The sequence below is a fragment of the Felis catus genome, chromosome A2 (assembly GCF_018350175.1).
Source record: "Felis catus isolate Fca126 chromosome A2, F.catus_Fca126_mat1.0, whole genome shotgun sequence".
Classification (NCBI taxonomy): Eukaryota; Metazoa; Chordata; class Mammalia; order Carnivora; family Felidae; genus Felis; species Felis catus.
In genome coordinates, this window is record NC_058369.1 from 72,299,726 (window position 1) to 72,317,217 (window position 17,492).

At 46.3% G+C, this 17,492-nt stretch overlaps 1 protein-coding gene across 5 annotated transcripts in view; it reads left to right on the forward strand.

Moving 5' to 3' along the window:
- GLI3 (GLI family zinc finger 3) overlaps positions 1-17,492 on the forward strand; it is a 280,783-nt gene that overhangs the window by 139,004 nt on the left and 124,287 nt on the right. For 4 of the 5 annotated variants that reach the window (XM_045052197.1, XM_045052198.1, XM_011280298.4 and 1 more), the window contains one exon: positions 16,705-16,810. In XM_045052197.1, the coding sequence (XP_044908132.1) occupies positions 16,705-16,810 (106 nt within the window). Of the gene's footprint in view, positions 1-1,968; positions 2,175-16,704; positions 16,811-17,492 lie in introns of those variants that run through there. The other variant, XM_019825279.3, reaches the window with a different exon arrangement.

Sequence of the window (17,492 nt, forward strand, 5' to 3'; positions counted from 1 at the left end):
GCGGTGCCGGGAATCGATTTTTACTGGTTCGCCTTCTACCAGCCGGTTCTGGAGTCCTGAGGTGTGGTGTGTGACTGAAGCAGTCCAGAACACTTCCTCATTCTCATTATCCTATCTAAAATTTGGGGATTCAGAGTAGTTGAAGAAGTGAGAAAAAAATTGTGCCTGGGCGACGAAGCAGTTATGTGAAGGGTGTATACGTGAAATGAGAACATCGTGAAAAACTATTGTGACTTGCTCCTAAAACTTCCTTTCAAACCCAGATGCCTCTTGGGCTGTCTGTTCTCGTTTTCCGCTTTACTTCTTCATTCCTTTCCGTTTTCCTCAATAGGATGAGATGGAAGTAAAGTTTTGGAGGTGTTTTCCTGTACAAAAGCAGGGCATTATGTTTGGCTCTTGGTCCCGAGTTTATTCGAGAATGTGGCCCTTCCATGATTTTTTCTTTCTTTCTTTTTCTTTTTCTTTTTCTTTTTCTTTTTCTTTTTCTTTTTCTTTTTCTTTTTCTTTTTCTTTCTCGTTCTCTTTCTCTTTCTCTTTCTTTTTTTTTTTAACTCCATTGAGGACCTCTGGCTTTGGATAGGAAAACACGCAGGCTTTATTTAGGGGGCACAGAGATTTGTCGTAAAGCTCTAATCCATGAGCAATCCCTTACTCTTAAGATTCTGTGTTATTGTGTTTCTTTTTTCTCTTGTAGATTTATTACATTAGCGCTTAATTACTCTTCATGACAGTATTAAATTTCATGAGTGATTTATAGTTTTAATAGAGACTTGTATGATTTATTGCAGTTGGCATTTGAGGTTTACCAACTTCTTAAAAGCCATGAGTACCAGAATTGCTTAATCTGACCCTGTCCAGCACAACCACAACATGGGCAAAACCCCAGATTCAAGTGTAATAAGATGATGCCTGCACCGTCCAGACCATTTTCGTTTGATGTTACAGTTTCCTGTTGTGATATGTGTATATGTGTGGGGCGGTCGTGGGGTGGGGGCCGGGGGTATATGTGTGTTCTTGAAGAAGAAAAGAGAGTGGAGTCCTTCTGTTTTTTAAATATGCGCCCCAAATGACCTCCTGTGCTCTTGCTCTGGGTGGGTGGGAGGGTGTGATGTGAGGCCCTGAGGTACACTGGCGTGGGGGAAGCTGGTGACGGGCGTGGGGCTCTGTCTCCATCTGCAAAGGGGTTCTGAGGCCAGGCTGAGGCATCTGGCTGGAGCAGCGGGGGCGCGCCTGCTGCCCCACAGGTGGCTTCAGGTTTCAAGGGGCCACTGACCCTCTCCGCTGTGGGGTCCCTCACAGCTGCCAGAGAGGCGATGGCTCTAATCTGCTCATGATCCTTCCCGCAGGCCTTACAGTGTGCCCCAGGTGTGTGCCGGGAGGGCCCAGAGCTGGGATCTTCGAACACACTCCTGTCCTGGTCCCTGTCCCGAACTTTCTGTCTGCCCGTGCACCCACTTGTTGCCCGGGAACGCGTGTCTTTCCCAGGCACAGCACTGCAGCTGTTGGTAAAATGAATATTGTTTCAATGGGATGTTACTTCATTGTTTTAAACCTGGGGTAGCTGCTCACTTTGGTGTTTTCCCAGATGATTTTATTGACTTGAACTTCTAGAAAAAGGGTGTGCCCTCCCCGCTCTGCCTTCTCCCGAGCAGCCCTGTGGATAATCCTCTAGGGCCCTCAGCCTCGGGGCAGATAATCTCTTTGGGGTTATCTGTTAATTACCAGTGAATGTGTGAAGTATTTGTGAAAGGGCTTTTGAAGTGAGTTCCACGCGCTGCTGCCCGGGCTTGAGCGCCAGGCCCCCCGTTTCCTGGGCGGAGGGTTTCCCGGCCCAGCTCGGTCCCCCTCAAGTGCTGGTATTCTCTCGCTAAATTGTTTGCCTTTCTAATGAAGTGAACTGTTTGTTTGACTCTGCCGTGGAAGGTATTTAACCGGGACTAAAGTAAACGTTGGAGACATTCAAATAAGCCATGCATATCTGCTTTGTGAAGGGAAGGAAAACAGTCTGGCCTCGCTCCCCTCCGGGAAGAGTCGTTAAGGAACTGTTGAAATGATAAACGGAGCCCAGCGAGCGGATATTGCGGGGCCGGGCTGGGGCTTTGTGCTTGCCCTGGCGGGCCTGGGAATTCCTCTGCCGAGGCCACAGGGGAGGAGAAAGCCGTTCAAGTCTTGCAGTTAGTAATTGTGATTTATTTATGTGGAGAGGGACTTCTGCTTCATTCAGTCTTGATTAAAACCAGCCAATTAGCCCTCAGGATGGCTGGCGGATGGTGGGGCGACTCTGTTAGCAGTAGGGGAGGCTGGCTAGCCAGAGAGGGTCTCAGTGGGGACAGCCTGCATCCTCCAGGGCCAGACATGTTGTGGACCTGCAGCCTGCTGAGCTGGGTCCCTGAGGTCTGGGAGAAGTGTCTGAGGCGCTGGGGCGACCGGACCAGAGGTTGTGTGGCCGAAATAAGGGCCCCCCAGGAGGAAGGCCCGCGCCATTCCCGCCTCAGGCCTGGGTGGAAGTGGGCTCCTAGGGATAACTGCGTGGATGGATGAGGAGGCCTTTGAGCTGCCGAAGCGGCAGGATACCTGTGAGGGGAATTATTGCTGTACTCAGGGTGAGCTAGGTGATTTGTGGGGCCTACTGCCAAAAGAAAAATGGCGGGCCCTTGCTCAAAAATTGTTAAGAATTTCAAAATGGCAGTGGCGGAACATTAAAGCAAGCGTGGGCCCCCTGAGTGGGGGCCTGGCTCACGCTTGTAGCTCAAGGAAGGGTTCTCTGTACCTGAGGCCAAGCTTTTGCCAGTTCCTACCTGAATGCCCTTAACCTCCTGTCTTCTCTCACCTCTGTTCTCTCATTTGTGAAATTCACAGAGCAAACACCTACTTCACCGAGTAGTTGTGTAATACAATTTTGCAACTGTGTGAAAAGTGGGGCACGTGGGTGGCTCAGTGGGTTAGGCGTTTCACTCTTGTTTTCGGCGTAGGTCATGATCTCAGGGTTTGTGAGTTCAAGCCCTGCATCGGGCTCTGCGCCGACAGTGGGGAACCTGCTTGGGATTCTCTCTCTCTCTCTCTCTCTCTCTCTCTCTCTCTCTCTCTTTCTCTCTCTCTCTCTCCCTCTGTCTCTGCCCCTCCCCTGTTCCTTCTCTTCCCCTTTCCCCCCCACCGCCCCTCAAAATAAATAAACTTAAAAAAGACTTTAAAACTATGTGAAAAGTGTTTAGGGTAATCCTTAGCACACAGTAAGTGCTCAGTGAATGATAGCTATTTGAATGTTCTGTGGTTGTTGTTGTTGTTTTTTTTTTCTTTTCTTTTCTCTCCCCTAATGGTTGAGCTGACAACATTGTGTGGCTAATCTGGAATTCAGGGGACAGAGTTGGGTCTTTGCTACAGAGCTCACTGAGAAAGGCATGGAGAACCCTTCATGTGGCTTGTGACCAGTGAAGGCTTGAGTGTAGGGGGAAACTTGGGCTGAACAATCAGATGAGGTCAGAAGTTGAAAGTATCTGTGTAAAGGTGTTGACTCTCCATGTTTATTTGGATGTTGGTACTGAAGAAGAAGCACTTAGGATCAACACTAATGCCTTAAATGTGAGTACTTTAGGAGTTATGAACCACCTTCCCCTGTGTCACTTGGCCCTTGGACAACATTGTGGAGTAAATAGGGCTGGGTCTTACTGGCTTTTTTATGTGGGTAAAAAAAAATATGATTATAGTCATTATTGTCATTTGTTTCTATGTAAATCTATAAAATATGGTTTAAAGTGGGAAGCATTTTTAGCTGTGTGGACAGAGGGAGAGCAGCCATTTATTGTGGGGAGGGTGTACCTTGTAGGTACTGCCCTATAAAGGCCGCCACATGCATTCATTATTCAGTGTGCTAAATGTTTGGCCTTCTGATTTTGGACAAGGGGAAACTGAGTGGGAAGCATGGCTTTTCTAAAATCTCCTACGGGATGGGTGATAAATTTTGTGCAACTGCATATTAGCTCCAAGATGACCAGTAGGTTACCATCAACTTGGTCTATTTCGTGGAATCAGTTTTTAAACCCATGCTTTGGGGGCGCCTGGGTGGCTCAGTCAGTTAAGCATTTGACTTCAGCCTGGGTCATGATCTCACGGTTCATGAAAAAAAAATTTTTTTTTAAATAAACCCATGGTTTGTTTTAAACACATCGAGATTCTCAAATTATCGTTCTTGGGGTCTTTATTAATACTTACAAACAGCAAAGGGTGAGAAGCAGCCTTGCTGTCTGGAAATGTGTCTAGACTCTTCTCAGGCAAGTGGAAACTCACTGAGAAAAGTGTAGGATACAGTCATCTTTGGAAGGGTGTGTCCACCATTACCAGGGGTGATGCATGTCTATGTATTGAGGCCATAGTCCCTGGGGTTTTGGGGTATGCAGGTATACCAGGTGTTGATAGTGACTCCAGAAGTAGATCATGTTCTCTGCCCTCAGAGGGGAAGAAGAAATGGACATCATTGAATTTAGACACCTACTAAGTGTAGTTTGTAAAGGCTGGGTCCCATGCAATTGGTCTAGAAGCCAAGGTTACTTTGGAGAGAGGGAAGAGAGGACCCAGGGGGAGATCACATTGAGAGCCTGAGCCTTTTTAGACAAGGTGACAGCTGCCGCGTCCTGATGGAGGGCCCAGGGAAGAACCGGCCAGTTAGATCACCTCCTGAGGCAGTGTGTCTCTCCAGGATCGATGCAGAGGTTTGAGGTAGGATGCAGGCCGGTGGGCCATAGGCAGCCTTGGCAGCAGTTGGAGAAGTGACCAGGCGAGCTTGGGCCTCAGGGAGAGAGATGCAGGCAGCAATCTCAAAGCCCCTGCTCAGTGAAAGTAGTCTTAAGACCATTGGCCTCTCTGGAAAGAGGTGTCCCTGGGGTGCCTGAGTGGCTCCGTGGGTTAAGCATCCGACTCTTGGTTTCAGCCCAGATCATGATCTCACAGTTTCATGAGTTCGAGCCCTGTGTCGGGTGCTGTACTGACAGTACGGAGCCTGCTTGGGATTTTCTCTCTCTCCCTCCCTGTCTGCCCCTCCCTGTCTTGTGCCCTCTCTGTTTCTCTCAAAATAAACTTAAAAGAAATTTTAAATCAAGGGTCCCAGACAGTGCCCAGCTGAATAGACTAGAAGGTTTGTTGACACCCCCATTTATCTACCATTACCTCAGTCCTAAAGCAGAATGGTGGCAATTCGAATTCCTGGTGGACGTTTTTGGGCAGTTTCACTTGTCTGGACAGTAGGAAACATGGAGAAGACGAGGGAAGCGAGTGGCCTCTGTTCTCTATAGGCATGATGAGGTGTTGTACCAGAAGTTTGGGGTGCGAGGTGCCTCTTGCCTGCAGTACAGTTTAGACATCCAAGGGCATCACTGTGACAGCAGGTACTCCTAGAGACAACAAATCGGAGATAATCTGAAATTTATTCAGCAGCCCCAAAGGAAGTAGGCTAATAATCAATAAATAGGAAGTCAGATGAGATGGTGGCCAAGGAAGGGCAGCCGACAAGAGAGGAAGTCCCACTGTGAATTTTGGCGAGTGGACCTGGGGGTTGTTCTGAATCTACATGCGGGCAGCTGTGGGGGTTTTTATCTGCACACCCAGAATGGACAGCAACGGTATACACGATAGACCTTCCAGGGCATTCCCTTCTGTTACGCCCTCAGCGTGGGGGCCGTGCACGGACAGTGGACGAAGCAGGTGAGAGGTAAGGTGAGTGACCCTGCTTGTCAGGGGCTGACAGGACACACTGCCAGATGGCCACTGTTCCAGGAGGGGTGGAGAGAGAGTTCAGGCATGAGGTTATGATGACCTTAAATAGATTCTGATTTTTTTTTCCTTTGAATTTTATCCTTCCTGGGTCCCTACTATCTGTGGGATGAGTTGGTAAGCTCAGCTTTATTCATGGACCAGGGAAAGTCTCAGGCATTGAGCGTTTCCACACTTTGGTCACCTCCATCATTAATGATGGGGATGCCATGGCGGTCAACGCCATGTTAATAGAGCACTGTTCTTAAGCAGAAAGATGTGTCCCTCAAGCGATCCCATTTGATATATGGTAACGTGGCCAATGTCTTTGCACGCATGTGCAAAATATGTGCCTCATAGCTCATCTAGGATTGTGGAGGAAGGAGTAATATAAGAAAAATGAAGAACGTTTCAGTTCTTGCATTCCTAGGAGCCAAAAAATGTGAAGGAGATTTTTTTTTTTTACCCTATCGGCGGTGGATTCTCCCCCTTCTCTCTCATTTCCTTGCTCATCCCTGCAAGGGGATCACTTTGTGTGCTTTATTATTTTACAATCATGGCGAAAGAGGCACTTAAAATAAACTCTTTGCCTAAAAGCTTTGTGTGCTCCTGCTTCACGAGGCTTCATAGACAGTGAGGATTCAGAGTTTAAGGAAAGTAGAGCCTTTCAGTGTTCCCGGTGTGCAATAAATGTGCTGGAATTTCAATGGATTCCAAAGGCGTAACAATAATAGCATTAAGAGCTGGCCAGCGCCTTTGATGTTATTGACAAAAAGAGGGAGAGTGTGGGCAAAGGGGCCCCTGTCATTTTCTGTCCTGAGCTTTTAAACTTTTGACCTCCAACCTTTTGTGTCAAAGAGCTTTTTCCATATGGGTGTTAGCCCTCTCAAGTATCCTGAATTCACTGAAGCATCAACATTTTCTTGGCGGGAAAAGGACATTCGGCATCTTGGAAAAGGCCCAACGTGGGGAGGGTATTGATTTCTGAGCATCCGCCATTGTCCGCTCAGCCTGCAGCGGGGTGGGTTTAGATGGGGGCTTTGCGTGCCCACATGAAGTGACTGGCTATGTGGCAGGCAGCCCTGCAGGGCCATGATGACGTTGCCCAGGGCATGCAGGCATCCCTCAGGAGGTGGCCCTGTGCATGTTCTGAATGTGGGCAGCACCTGGAATCCTGCACAGGGAGGATTGCAAAGAGATGGCAGGTGCATCTCTGGGTTCCCCTGCTTTTGTGGGAAGGCCTGTGCGGTGATGGAGCAATCTGCAGCCCCCACGTGGGAGACTGGCCTGGTCCACCGCTGCCATTGCGTGGCCTCAGTTTCCTTCCTTGTCTTCCCTGCCTCCTTTACCTTTCTTATAATAAATATTTATGGGGTCCCGACACCCCACCTGGCCCCGTGCCCCAGATAGCCTGGGATGGAAAGCGGACAATCCTGATCTGACAGTGTGCCTGCCAGGACAGGGACTCATTTCCTTGTCTCCTGGCATGGTGGTGGGACAGAGTAAGCGCTTGTCTTTTTTGGGAGCGGTTATCTCCCACAGCCATGCCTACAGCTCAGTCTTGAATGGCCCCGTACTTGTGCGAGGGAGACTGCTTGCGTAGGGGCGCAAGGGCCGTCTGAGAGCTTAGAGTCTGGTGGGAGAGGCAATGACTGAGCACGAGCAGGTGCAGACAGAACTGCACAGGTGGTTCCACCCCACCTGCATGCCAGAGAAGGGAAGAAGGAGCAAATATTCCGTATGAGGGTCCCTAGGGAAGCTTCACTAAGCAGGTGGCATTTGCATGAGTCTTGAAGACAGAGTAGGAGTTGAGCAAGAGGGCGTTTGTTCTCGAGTGAGGGGACAGTGTCAGAAACAATGGACGGCTGTGCACGGGAGCACTAGCATGGGGGAGTCTCTGGATGCAGCCAGGTTACTGGGGGCCTTGACTGCCCCTGGGAGGTTGTATTGGATCGGGAAGGTTCTCCTGGGCCACTGCAGACTTTGGGGGCAGGGAGGGACATGGCCACTGTAGGTTTTAAGGATATAAGTCTGGAGATGTTAGGTTAGATAAGAAATGATAAAAAGCCTGAACTCTTGACAGTGTCAGTAGAGTCTCAGGGCACTGGCTTTGGAGCGAAAAAGACACTGGCTATGTCATGCTCTCCTGCATTTGCCTGGACAAGACCCGTAACCATCTTCCTTGTCTGGAAGAATGGGCATATTCTTCATACCTGCGCTCCAGGGTCTTAGGAAGGCAGAAACGAGGTCGTGAGTCCTACTTAGTACAGCACCTGACACATATTCAGGTATTCAGTGAATTGTACTTACACTTGCGATTGTTTTCATTATTAGTAATCACCGTTCATGCGGGAAAACTTTGGAAAACCTTTGGGGATTGGTTGATGGGAACTAGAAATGGGGTGGATAGTGGACTTTAAAGTGGGGGGGAGGGGAGAATCAATAATCTACTCTTCAACAGTTTCTTGTCTGATACTGAGCTGAATATGTGCTGCATTTATTTCTAATTGGCTGCAAAGACGCCATCCAGCCCACCCTTGAGGTCACTCCTGGTTTTCCATTGCCATCAAAATATTTCTCAAGTGGACTCGGATGGGTGGCTCTCTTGGATTAGTGGCATCGTCCTGTGCTGTGGGACACGGAAGACACAGATAAACTCCCTGATGCTCCAAACGTCGGCCCCCCTTCTCCTCCCAGGAGGGACTGGGTTTGTGTGCCAGAGAGCTCCTCGAGTTTCCTACTCTAGAAGCAGGATTGACACTCCAGTTGGGGCTTCATAGTGCCTGGAATTCTGCCACCTCCAGTGTGCTCTGCCAGGGAAATTGAAAGAGCACCAACGGGGTGCCTGGGTGGTTCAGTTGGTTAAGCATCTGACTCTTGATTTCAGCTCAGGTCATGATAATCACGGGTTCGTGAGTTCGAGCTCCGTATTGTCCTCTACACTGACAGTGTGGAGCCTGCTTGGGATTCTCTCTCTCCCTCTCTCTCTCTCTCTCTGACCCTCCCTCCTCCTGAGAATAAATAAATAAACCTAAAAAAAAAAAAAAGAACATGAACTTGGATTACAAGGCCTTAGTTTTATGCAGCGTTGGGTAGGTCTTCTAATTTTCTGGGCAGATAATGGAAGTTTTCCTTCTTAATTCTCGGGATTATCATGATAATAGGGAATAAAGCGAAACAAGACTGAGGGGAATAATAATAAAGCTTTGGAAATGATTCTTAGGGTTGCCAAGAGCATCCCATGAGGAAATGTGTATGAGTTTTATAAAATATAAAGCAATGTATTCCTTTGCTATCACATTTCACTACCTGCTTCTGCTAATTTTGCAACAGTCAAAAAGTGGAGTTTTTGAGTAGATTGATTTTGGATAGGATACAACTTCTAGACCTTACCTTTGTTGATTAATTGTTGGCTTGCTAACTAAACCCGGCAACTTTTTGAGTCCATTGTGTCTCCAAGGCCTCTGTAGTTAGATCTGAGATACCAAACATTTTTCCTGCAAACATTTCATCCTCTGCTTTCATTTTATCGGCATTAAATCCCACTGTATATTTTTAGAGCTATGAATTTGGCTTTTGAATTGTGCTGCACAAATAAATGGTCATTGATACAAGACTTTGTTATTAGTAATCAATTCCCACCTTTTAATTACCAGGCTTACTGATTGTCACTGGAAATACACTGTTAGCATATTTCAAAGTAAATGGATTTGTCACTTTTAATGTCACTTTTAATGATTCCTTGTATGTTGTCACATGATTTCCCTCAGAGAATTCCATTTAGGCATGATGGCTGTGAACCATCTCTCATTTCTCTGTGCTGCTTTTTCTTCTGTTTATTTTTTCTCTCCTATCCTGGCAGGAAAGCGAGAAACAACAACAATGTCATGGATGCACATATGTGGGATCATAGATAGGCAAGACACATTCCAGAGGGTGGATGGAAGGATTCCATTGGTTGGCCAGTAGGTAGATGTGGTCTGTTTCCGCCATTGGGAATCTAGTGGATAAGATTTGTGGCTGAGAAATGTGCAAAGGCTTGCCGATGAAGGAAGTCAGAAGGAACCAAAAAGGAGAGAAATCAGCCATTTTATTTGTTCATTACCCAGGACACGTTTGAGGTGGTAAAGGCAGAGGGCTATTTGTCATTTTCTCGTGGAAATACATGATTACGTTTGTTTGGAAGCATGGTGTGGATGGATTATGGTATGACCGGAGTGTAGTGCTGGGTAGCATGGAGGTCTAAAATATTAAGTAATATGCCTATGTGCTTGCATGGAAGAAATGATAGAAAGATTGCTATTTGAGTAGTGGGGAATGCCCGTAGAAATTGACACAAGAGGGTTCAGGAATGTTGGGTAGTTGCCAAAAATAAAATTGATTGGGTTTTAGAAATAGTATAGTTTTTGTTGTTTATTAGCTTTCTATGAAATTTTGTGTATATGTTACTTAGTTTATAAGGAAACAAGTTTGCAAGTGTAAATGATTATTGCTGCTACTTGCTAGATTTATAGTCAATTTCATCCATCATCGTGCTTATCTTAGAATTTATTTGGCATAGGTTTTGCTAAAATCACTGGGTAAGTATCCCTTTTCAGAATAATTATTAGCATGGAAACTCCTACTATAAAGATGTTTTTAAGTGACACAAAGTGACATATAAGTTCTTCACGTATATAGTGTTGTCACTCCAAAACTACATGGATAGGAGAGAAAAATTGGCGGGTGGTTTTTCCGAAAAGTAAGAATCTCAGAAAATTACTTTATTGTGGTATTCTAGGACAGGGTCCGTCAAACAATTTTTTGTAAAAGGCCACATAGGTAACATGTGTTCTCTGTCATAACTAGTCAACTCTGCCATTGTAGTGTGAAAGCAGAAATAAGCAATTTATAAGCAAAAGAGCATACGTGTATTCTAATAAAAACTTTATTTGCAAAAGCTGGCCCACACACAGTAGTTAGCAGATCCCTCCCATAGCATATTCTTTCCAAGTTAAGGCTCTTGCCATGGTATAAAGTGAAAAAATAATCTTTTTCAAATTTTTTTAAGTGCAAGACATCTCTATGGATTTCTAGATCGTATTAGAACCAACTTCTTAGAACTTGCACCACACTCCAGAAGGCCTTATAAACAAGATGATATATACTAATGACACTGGAGATGTTTCTGGTTCCATTTCACATTCATGTAAGACCAGAAAGAAGATTCCTCTTGCTCCATGGGGTGAGTCCACTGGGCGAGGTTTCAGCAGGTTCACAGCTGATCCCTGTGGGATGCCACTCTTAAGATTCCACTCATTGCAGACTAGGAGGGTCATAGACTGCCTTGTTGTTCTACACATTCCTGGTCAGGCGTCCCTGGGGTGTCCCCAGGGGCTAGATCATCTCCTTTCTGGTGCCATGTTGTTCATAAGCATGTTCCTGCCCATGGGCAGGAATACAAGGATTTTTGTGTGAAGGAGCCTGGGTGTTAAAGTCCGTTCACTGGGTGATGCCTCCTTCAGGCCACTGAGCCCAGGCAAAGGTCTTGCAGGCATCTATGTGATGGTTGGAGATGCCCAAAGCAGAAGAGGGGGAGACAAGGCCCTGGTAACTCTTCACCATCTCACTGGAGGAGGAAGGGTCTCTCTCTCTCTCTCTCTCTCTCTCTCTGTGTCCTCCTTGAGACCTCTCATTTGGTAGTCACTGGGTGATTATTTTGGTTCCGGTATAGTGGATGTTGGCCACGTGGGGTTTTAATGATATTTTTGCTGATGATAGGCAATTGAGTGAATCTGGGGGGACTGGACATTCCTACGGGCAGGGTTTACCCTAATGACAGGAAAAATAATCTCTAGTTCCGTTCTCGAATAACTTCCGAAGTCAATGTGCAAACGCTTTCAGTATTTAAATAAGCCAGGAGAACTTGGGCACTTTGCTCTTGTGGGCCCTGTGCTATTTCCTGGGTACTTTCGGCCACTCAAGTGCCATCTGGTGAATCATCCTCCTTTAGGGCACGAAGTGAGCCTACTTTGATCTCTCTTTTTTAATCTACGATTTTTATATGGAAATTTCAAGCCTTAAAAGGCAGTTTTCCAGAATGGCATCTAAGAGATCTTCCAGCCTGAGGATACTAAAACTATTTTCTGGGGAGAAAGATGCAACTGAAGATAAATCTCCAAGTGTCTTTCTCTGGCTACAGGTTTTATGATCAACCCAGGCTGTTGTGCAGAGACTTAAAAATCAATGCCTCTCATTCCTAATGAGATCCTTAATGCGCAGTATGATGACAGGCAGCACGAAACCGAATACCGACGACGATACCCAGCACAAATATTTTTACTATGCATTTCCATTTAAACACGTGTCAAGCCAATTACATATTTATGGGGTTTAAAGACTATTGCACTGGAGCCTCGGATAACACACACTCTTCAAGTCTCGGTTTAGTAGAAGAGGAATTTTAGTCTAATAGTCAAGCCTCTTGCAAGCATGCAATAAATCATCTTTGCAACCATAAGCATGTACAGTTGACTGCTTACCGCGGCTCCGCAGACTCACCCCCACCTGGTAGAATTTTAATTCCCTCAGTAAAATTGATTCCACCAGTTCTGCACATTACTCTCCCTGTCTTCCATTTAGCCCGTTAGTTTGCTGACAGTAGAGTACACAGCACTTAGCAGCGGGTTTGTGGAACCATCAGTCAGGAAATTGTATGATAAATAGGAGGCAGCCAGGTTTAGTGGCACTTCCTTCTGCTCCAGCAGTTTTCCCCTGACTTTGGAAAAGTCATCATGTGGTGTTTTGTCAAGGGCCAGAACAGGAGATGGCCGCGGTGCGGTGACTTATTGCACATACACTTGAGTTATGATGTGCACAGCTGCGCTGCTCATGTGTAAATAATAACCCGTGAGGGGGATAATTATGGTGGCTGCTGGCGACACGGGCCTGTGCTTGTCGCGTGGGTTTTCTTGGACAGCTTCTTGGGCCCGTGATGGAATACGCTGCTGATCGTCCCCGCAGAGGCGACGAGCCAAGAGGCAAGGAGAGCACCCAGCGTTGGAGGATTCGGGAACTTTTTTATTTTTGAGAAATGTGTTAGGGTCGATGTCACGTGATGCCACAGGTGTTACAGCACAGGATCGAACTCTTTTTTTTTTTCCTTCGTCGGTACCGTGCAGCTGTGCTCAAGCATGTCTCGAGCTGGAAGAGGGATGTTCCATCGCAGTTTCCCAGAAAGTAGCTTCCGAGGTGTGGTCTCCACAGATAAGCGACCCACAAAGTGTAACTGTTTGCACAGATGTTCGTTAGTCCAGGAGAAGTTATTTTAGACTAAATCAAAAGGGAAACAAATAGAAACTGTAAAGTACTTAAACTGAGGCCAGATGTCTTTGCTCAAGTCCGATGAGACCCATTAATTTTTGTTCTTTATTTACCCTAATTCCAGAATGCACAGTTCGCAGATTTCCTTAGGACATAAACAATCGCATACTTTCAGTCAGAATTAAATTTTTAAGCTCACCAAACACCAAACTCAACAGTGAGAAATGACTATAAAATGCCCCAATAATTGTGTCTTCTGTTTTCCTCTCAAAAGAGTTTTGCGGCGCTGGGCCGTTTGCTCTTTGGTTCTGAAAGAAGGAGGGCGGGAGAGAATAAGAGTGAATTAAAATCTTGTTAGACACACTAACTTCTTGAAAGTGAAAAGGTGGCAGTGCCTTTCAGATGTCCACAATAGCCCTTCCAGGTTTTCCTGGGGAGGAGATTTTTATGCTGCTTGGGTACACCCTTGATTTTATAGGATTAACAGGTTGGTCTTCGCCTGCGTGCACATAATCACTGCACTTCATTATCAATACTCAAACGATAAGGAGAGTTACTTCCTGGATGTCTGAGGCAGATACCGAATGTGGAATCAATCCACACGTTTCGAGCCCCGCGTATATGAAAAATGTGGATTTGCGCCCTGTCGTAATTCATCGCTGAACCCACATAGAGAAAATCAGATACGGTCGACACCCACTTATCTGGTGGAGAGAATTGAATCACGCAGTCCACGGCCAAGAGCCAACAAGGAGAGAAGTGAAAAGATCCTCCAGCTCTGACGTGTTTGTCACAACGTCCCTCACCACGGCCGTGGAAAATGTGTAGGAGAAAGTCTTAGGAGGAGGGTCAGACTCTGTGAATGCTTGACTTAAACACAGTGCTAGGGGGTTTGTTTCTCTGATTGCTAAGAGCTGATGACGGTGTGCCGAGTTCGAAGTCTGCTGGAGGCCAGCACGTTTGCAGGAGCAGCGACCCCTAAGAGGAGAAGAGAAAGAAGAGCCGCCCCCATGTCTGGTGGCCAACCGCCTTATCTGACTGGAATCTGACTCATTTAGTCCTGTTTCAGAATTTAAAACCAGGAAATATTTTACTGAATGTGCGTCAGACCTTCAAGCTAGTGAGAAAGATTGCTGCAGTCGATTGTAGGTTGTTTGCAGAAGGATGGATTAATTTTCATGGAAAATGGTTATGTGAGGTCGGACATTTTGGCTCTGCAGGATGACTGACTTACGTGGCACACTGAATGTGACAACAGTGTGGGGTAAACTTTCCCACTTAGCATTCCAGCTACCAAGATTTGCATTACAAAAGAGCAACTCCCACATCCTTTAGATTTAAGTCCTAAGTGGTGCACTTAAAATATAATTGAGTTTTTCAGGGTGCCTGGGTGGCTCAGCGGATTGAGTGTCGGACTCTTAATTTCGGCTCAGGTCATGAGGTGGTGGGTTCAAGTCCTGAGTTGGGCTCCATGCCAAGCATGGAGCCTGCTTATCATTTTCTTTCTCTCCCTCTGCCCCTCCCCCCCCCCCGCCCCCAGCTCGCTCGTGCTCTCTTTCTCAATTTAAAAAATGTATATATTATTGATTTTTCATGTGGAATTTATACAGTGGCTTACACTTTGTGGTATCGCAGTGGCAGTGCCCTGACCATACCAGGATGATGCTTCCTCTCCCTATTTGCCACTCCTCCCACCTTCATCTATCTTACAACGAGCACAGGATGCAGTCAGTAATTGACCTTTTCGTTACAATATTCCTCTTCCGATCCCACAAGTTTTCTAAGAAAGGCTCCATATCTGGTGGAGCCATAGCTTTGCGCACCTCCTTGGTTCGGTCAACACTGTGTCAATGGTTTTTCACTCTTATTGTATTTTTTCCTCATAACCATACTTGTAGATTCTCAAACGAAGGCAGCCAGGGCAAAGTTCAACACAAGGGAAGTAAGATTTCATAATTTTTTTTGAAACTTTATTATAGGGCGCCTGGGTGGCTCAGTCCGTTAAGCATCTTGGCTCAGGTCATGATCTCACGGGTTTGTAGGTTCGGGCTCTGTGCTAACACCTCAGAGCCTGGAGCCTGCTTTGGATTTTGTGTCTCCCTTTCTCTCCACCCCTCCCCTGCTCACTCTCTGTCTCTCTCAAAAATAAATAAACATAAAAATTAAAAGAGTTTATTATGTTTACATTCTAAGAGATGCTTGTTGAAGAAAATCTAGAAAAAAGAGAAATGCATAGGGAGGAAAATGAAAAAACACCTAAAGTCACCCCATGCACACCTAATACTCGGATATGGGGGCTTATGCAAATCCACAGTGTGGGTGCCGGTCTGTGTTTGGCACAGCCCCCCATTCCCCACTTAGAGGTTCTGTGTCACTTCTTCCAACCACCACTCAGAACCTGTTCGCAGCGCCTCCCTTGGGATCCTCTGCGCCACCTGCTACCTCAAGTTTAGGCAAAACCTTCAGACGTTTAGAAAATGCTTGAAGCCCTCCTGAGGCACCTCTGGTGTGCACATCAATTCCCCGGGAAGATCTGGGGCAGTAGCAGCAGGATGGTTCTGTGCAGGCTGCCAGGACAGACACGTGTGGGAGATAATATTTGAAGAGAGGCTTTGGCGTATTTGCCGTAACGCAAGGCTCATCACCGTGGAGACGCATCTTCACTCCGTCACTTTGCTTCTTGAAACTCAGGGAAAACTCGAGTATCAGCCGTGCTTCTAAGAATAAAATTCGGCAAAATTCTCTTCAGCTTTTGCAGTGAATCACTATTTAGGAAAAAAAAAAAAAAGCCCTTGATGAGATTTGTAGGAAGACCGTGTGCTTACGTTACTGTAGTGAAGTAGAGGAGCGGCCGGAAGTAAGTGCACACACAGGAACCCAGGAAACTCTAAACACCAGCCTAAGCAGGAGGGAGGCTGGTCGGGGTCCAAGGTGAATGTCAGGGCTGTGGGGGAAGCATTCCTCTGTTTGCTCCCAGCCTCTCTTTGTCAGTCCGAGAGGGGTCAGCTCACCTCTTCCGGCCAGGCCCTGTAGCATTTCTCTGGCTAGCCTATAGATTGGCTGCCCTTGCCCTTGTGTGGGACTGTGGAGGTCTGGCCCAGGACGGGAAGGAGGAGAGCATGCATTTAAACTTTAAAATAGTGTGTGTATCATACGCTTATATGTAAGTGTAGACATAACGTGTATGTAGACCCATGCATTCAAGCAAGGACTTTAGAAAATACTGCTTCCTTTAAAAAGCATCAGGGATATGGGAGAAGGGAAGCTAGTATGTGTATTACATCGTTGTCTAAATTTCACTTGACGGTACAATTTAAAAGAAAGTAAGAGTCTTGTCGTCCGTTCCTTTTGGTTTTGTGGCTCCCTCCAGCCCTTGTGCTCCTCCGGGCTTTCTCCCAGGGTGGGACACACATTAGTCCCTGTTCTTACTTTCCTGTCTGGGTTTACTGCGTTCCTAGCCTCCACCTTCTCAGGTGCCGTGCGCTCGGTCATACTTCCATATACCCGTAGCCTCATAATGCACTTTAAAGAGTTCTTCCACAAATTCTTAAAGTGGACTCCACCCAAGTTGTCAAGACAGTATAATGGTGTTGTGTCGTGGGCTGGGATTCTGTTTCAGGGTGTTCCTCTTACCCATGTTGGATTTTCGTTCTTTTTCAGACCCTTCTCATCTCTTTCCTGCATTCCACCCTCCTGTGCCGATTGATGCGAGACATCATGAGGGGCGTTACCATTATGACCCGTCTCCGATTCCTCCATTGCATGTGTAAGTAATAAAACTTTACCCTTTAATGAAGCAGCACGGGATATTAGCTTTTTCTGTCTCACGACTTTTTGTCAACAGTGCGGCTGCTGGGCTTTGAAGGTGTAATAGAAGTATAAGATTTACTTTTGCAATAGGGCAAGCCTATCTGTTCCTGGATGCACTGAAGCAAATCCCCGTTGCTTCCTGAAGAATGCCTATCACACTAGGTGGCTGGCAAGTATTCACTATATATTTTGCTGACGTGTGTTCTTTGGGCTGTAAATACTAAATTAAAAAAGTAGGGCCCTAATGGGAAGTTACTACTCAGAGTATGGATCTGGGAGAGATTGGGTTTGAAGTTTTTCCTGCTAAAACTCAGATTACCTGGAAGTCCTGTCCCAGGGCTCGCCAATGAATTGTAATGAAAATGCTGTGGTAAATTTTCATAACCCCCCACGGTGCGTCCACCAACAGTGACTTGACGGATGGGAATGTCTCCCCAACAAAATGGCGCTTGCGATCGCTCACACGATTTACACAAAGATAAGAGGAAAGCATGACTTTGATAACATACATTAGAAAAGAAAGCAGAACATTTTGTGGAAATAAATATTACCTTACTCAGGTTGGGGGTAAAAAGAGCATTCGGCTTGCAAACTGCAATGCTATTCATTGTCAGATACTGTGATTACTGGAGCTGCGG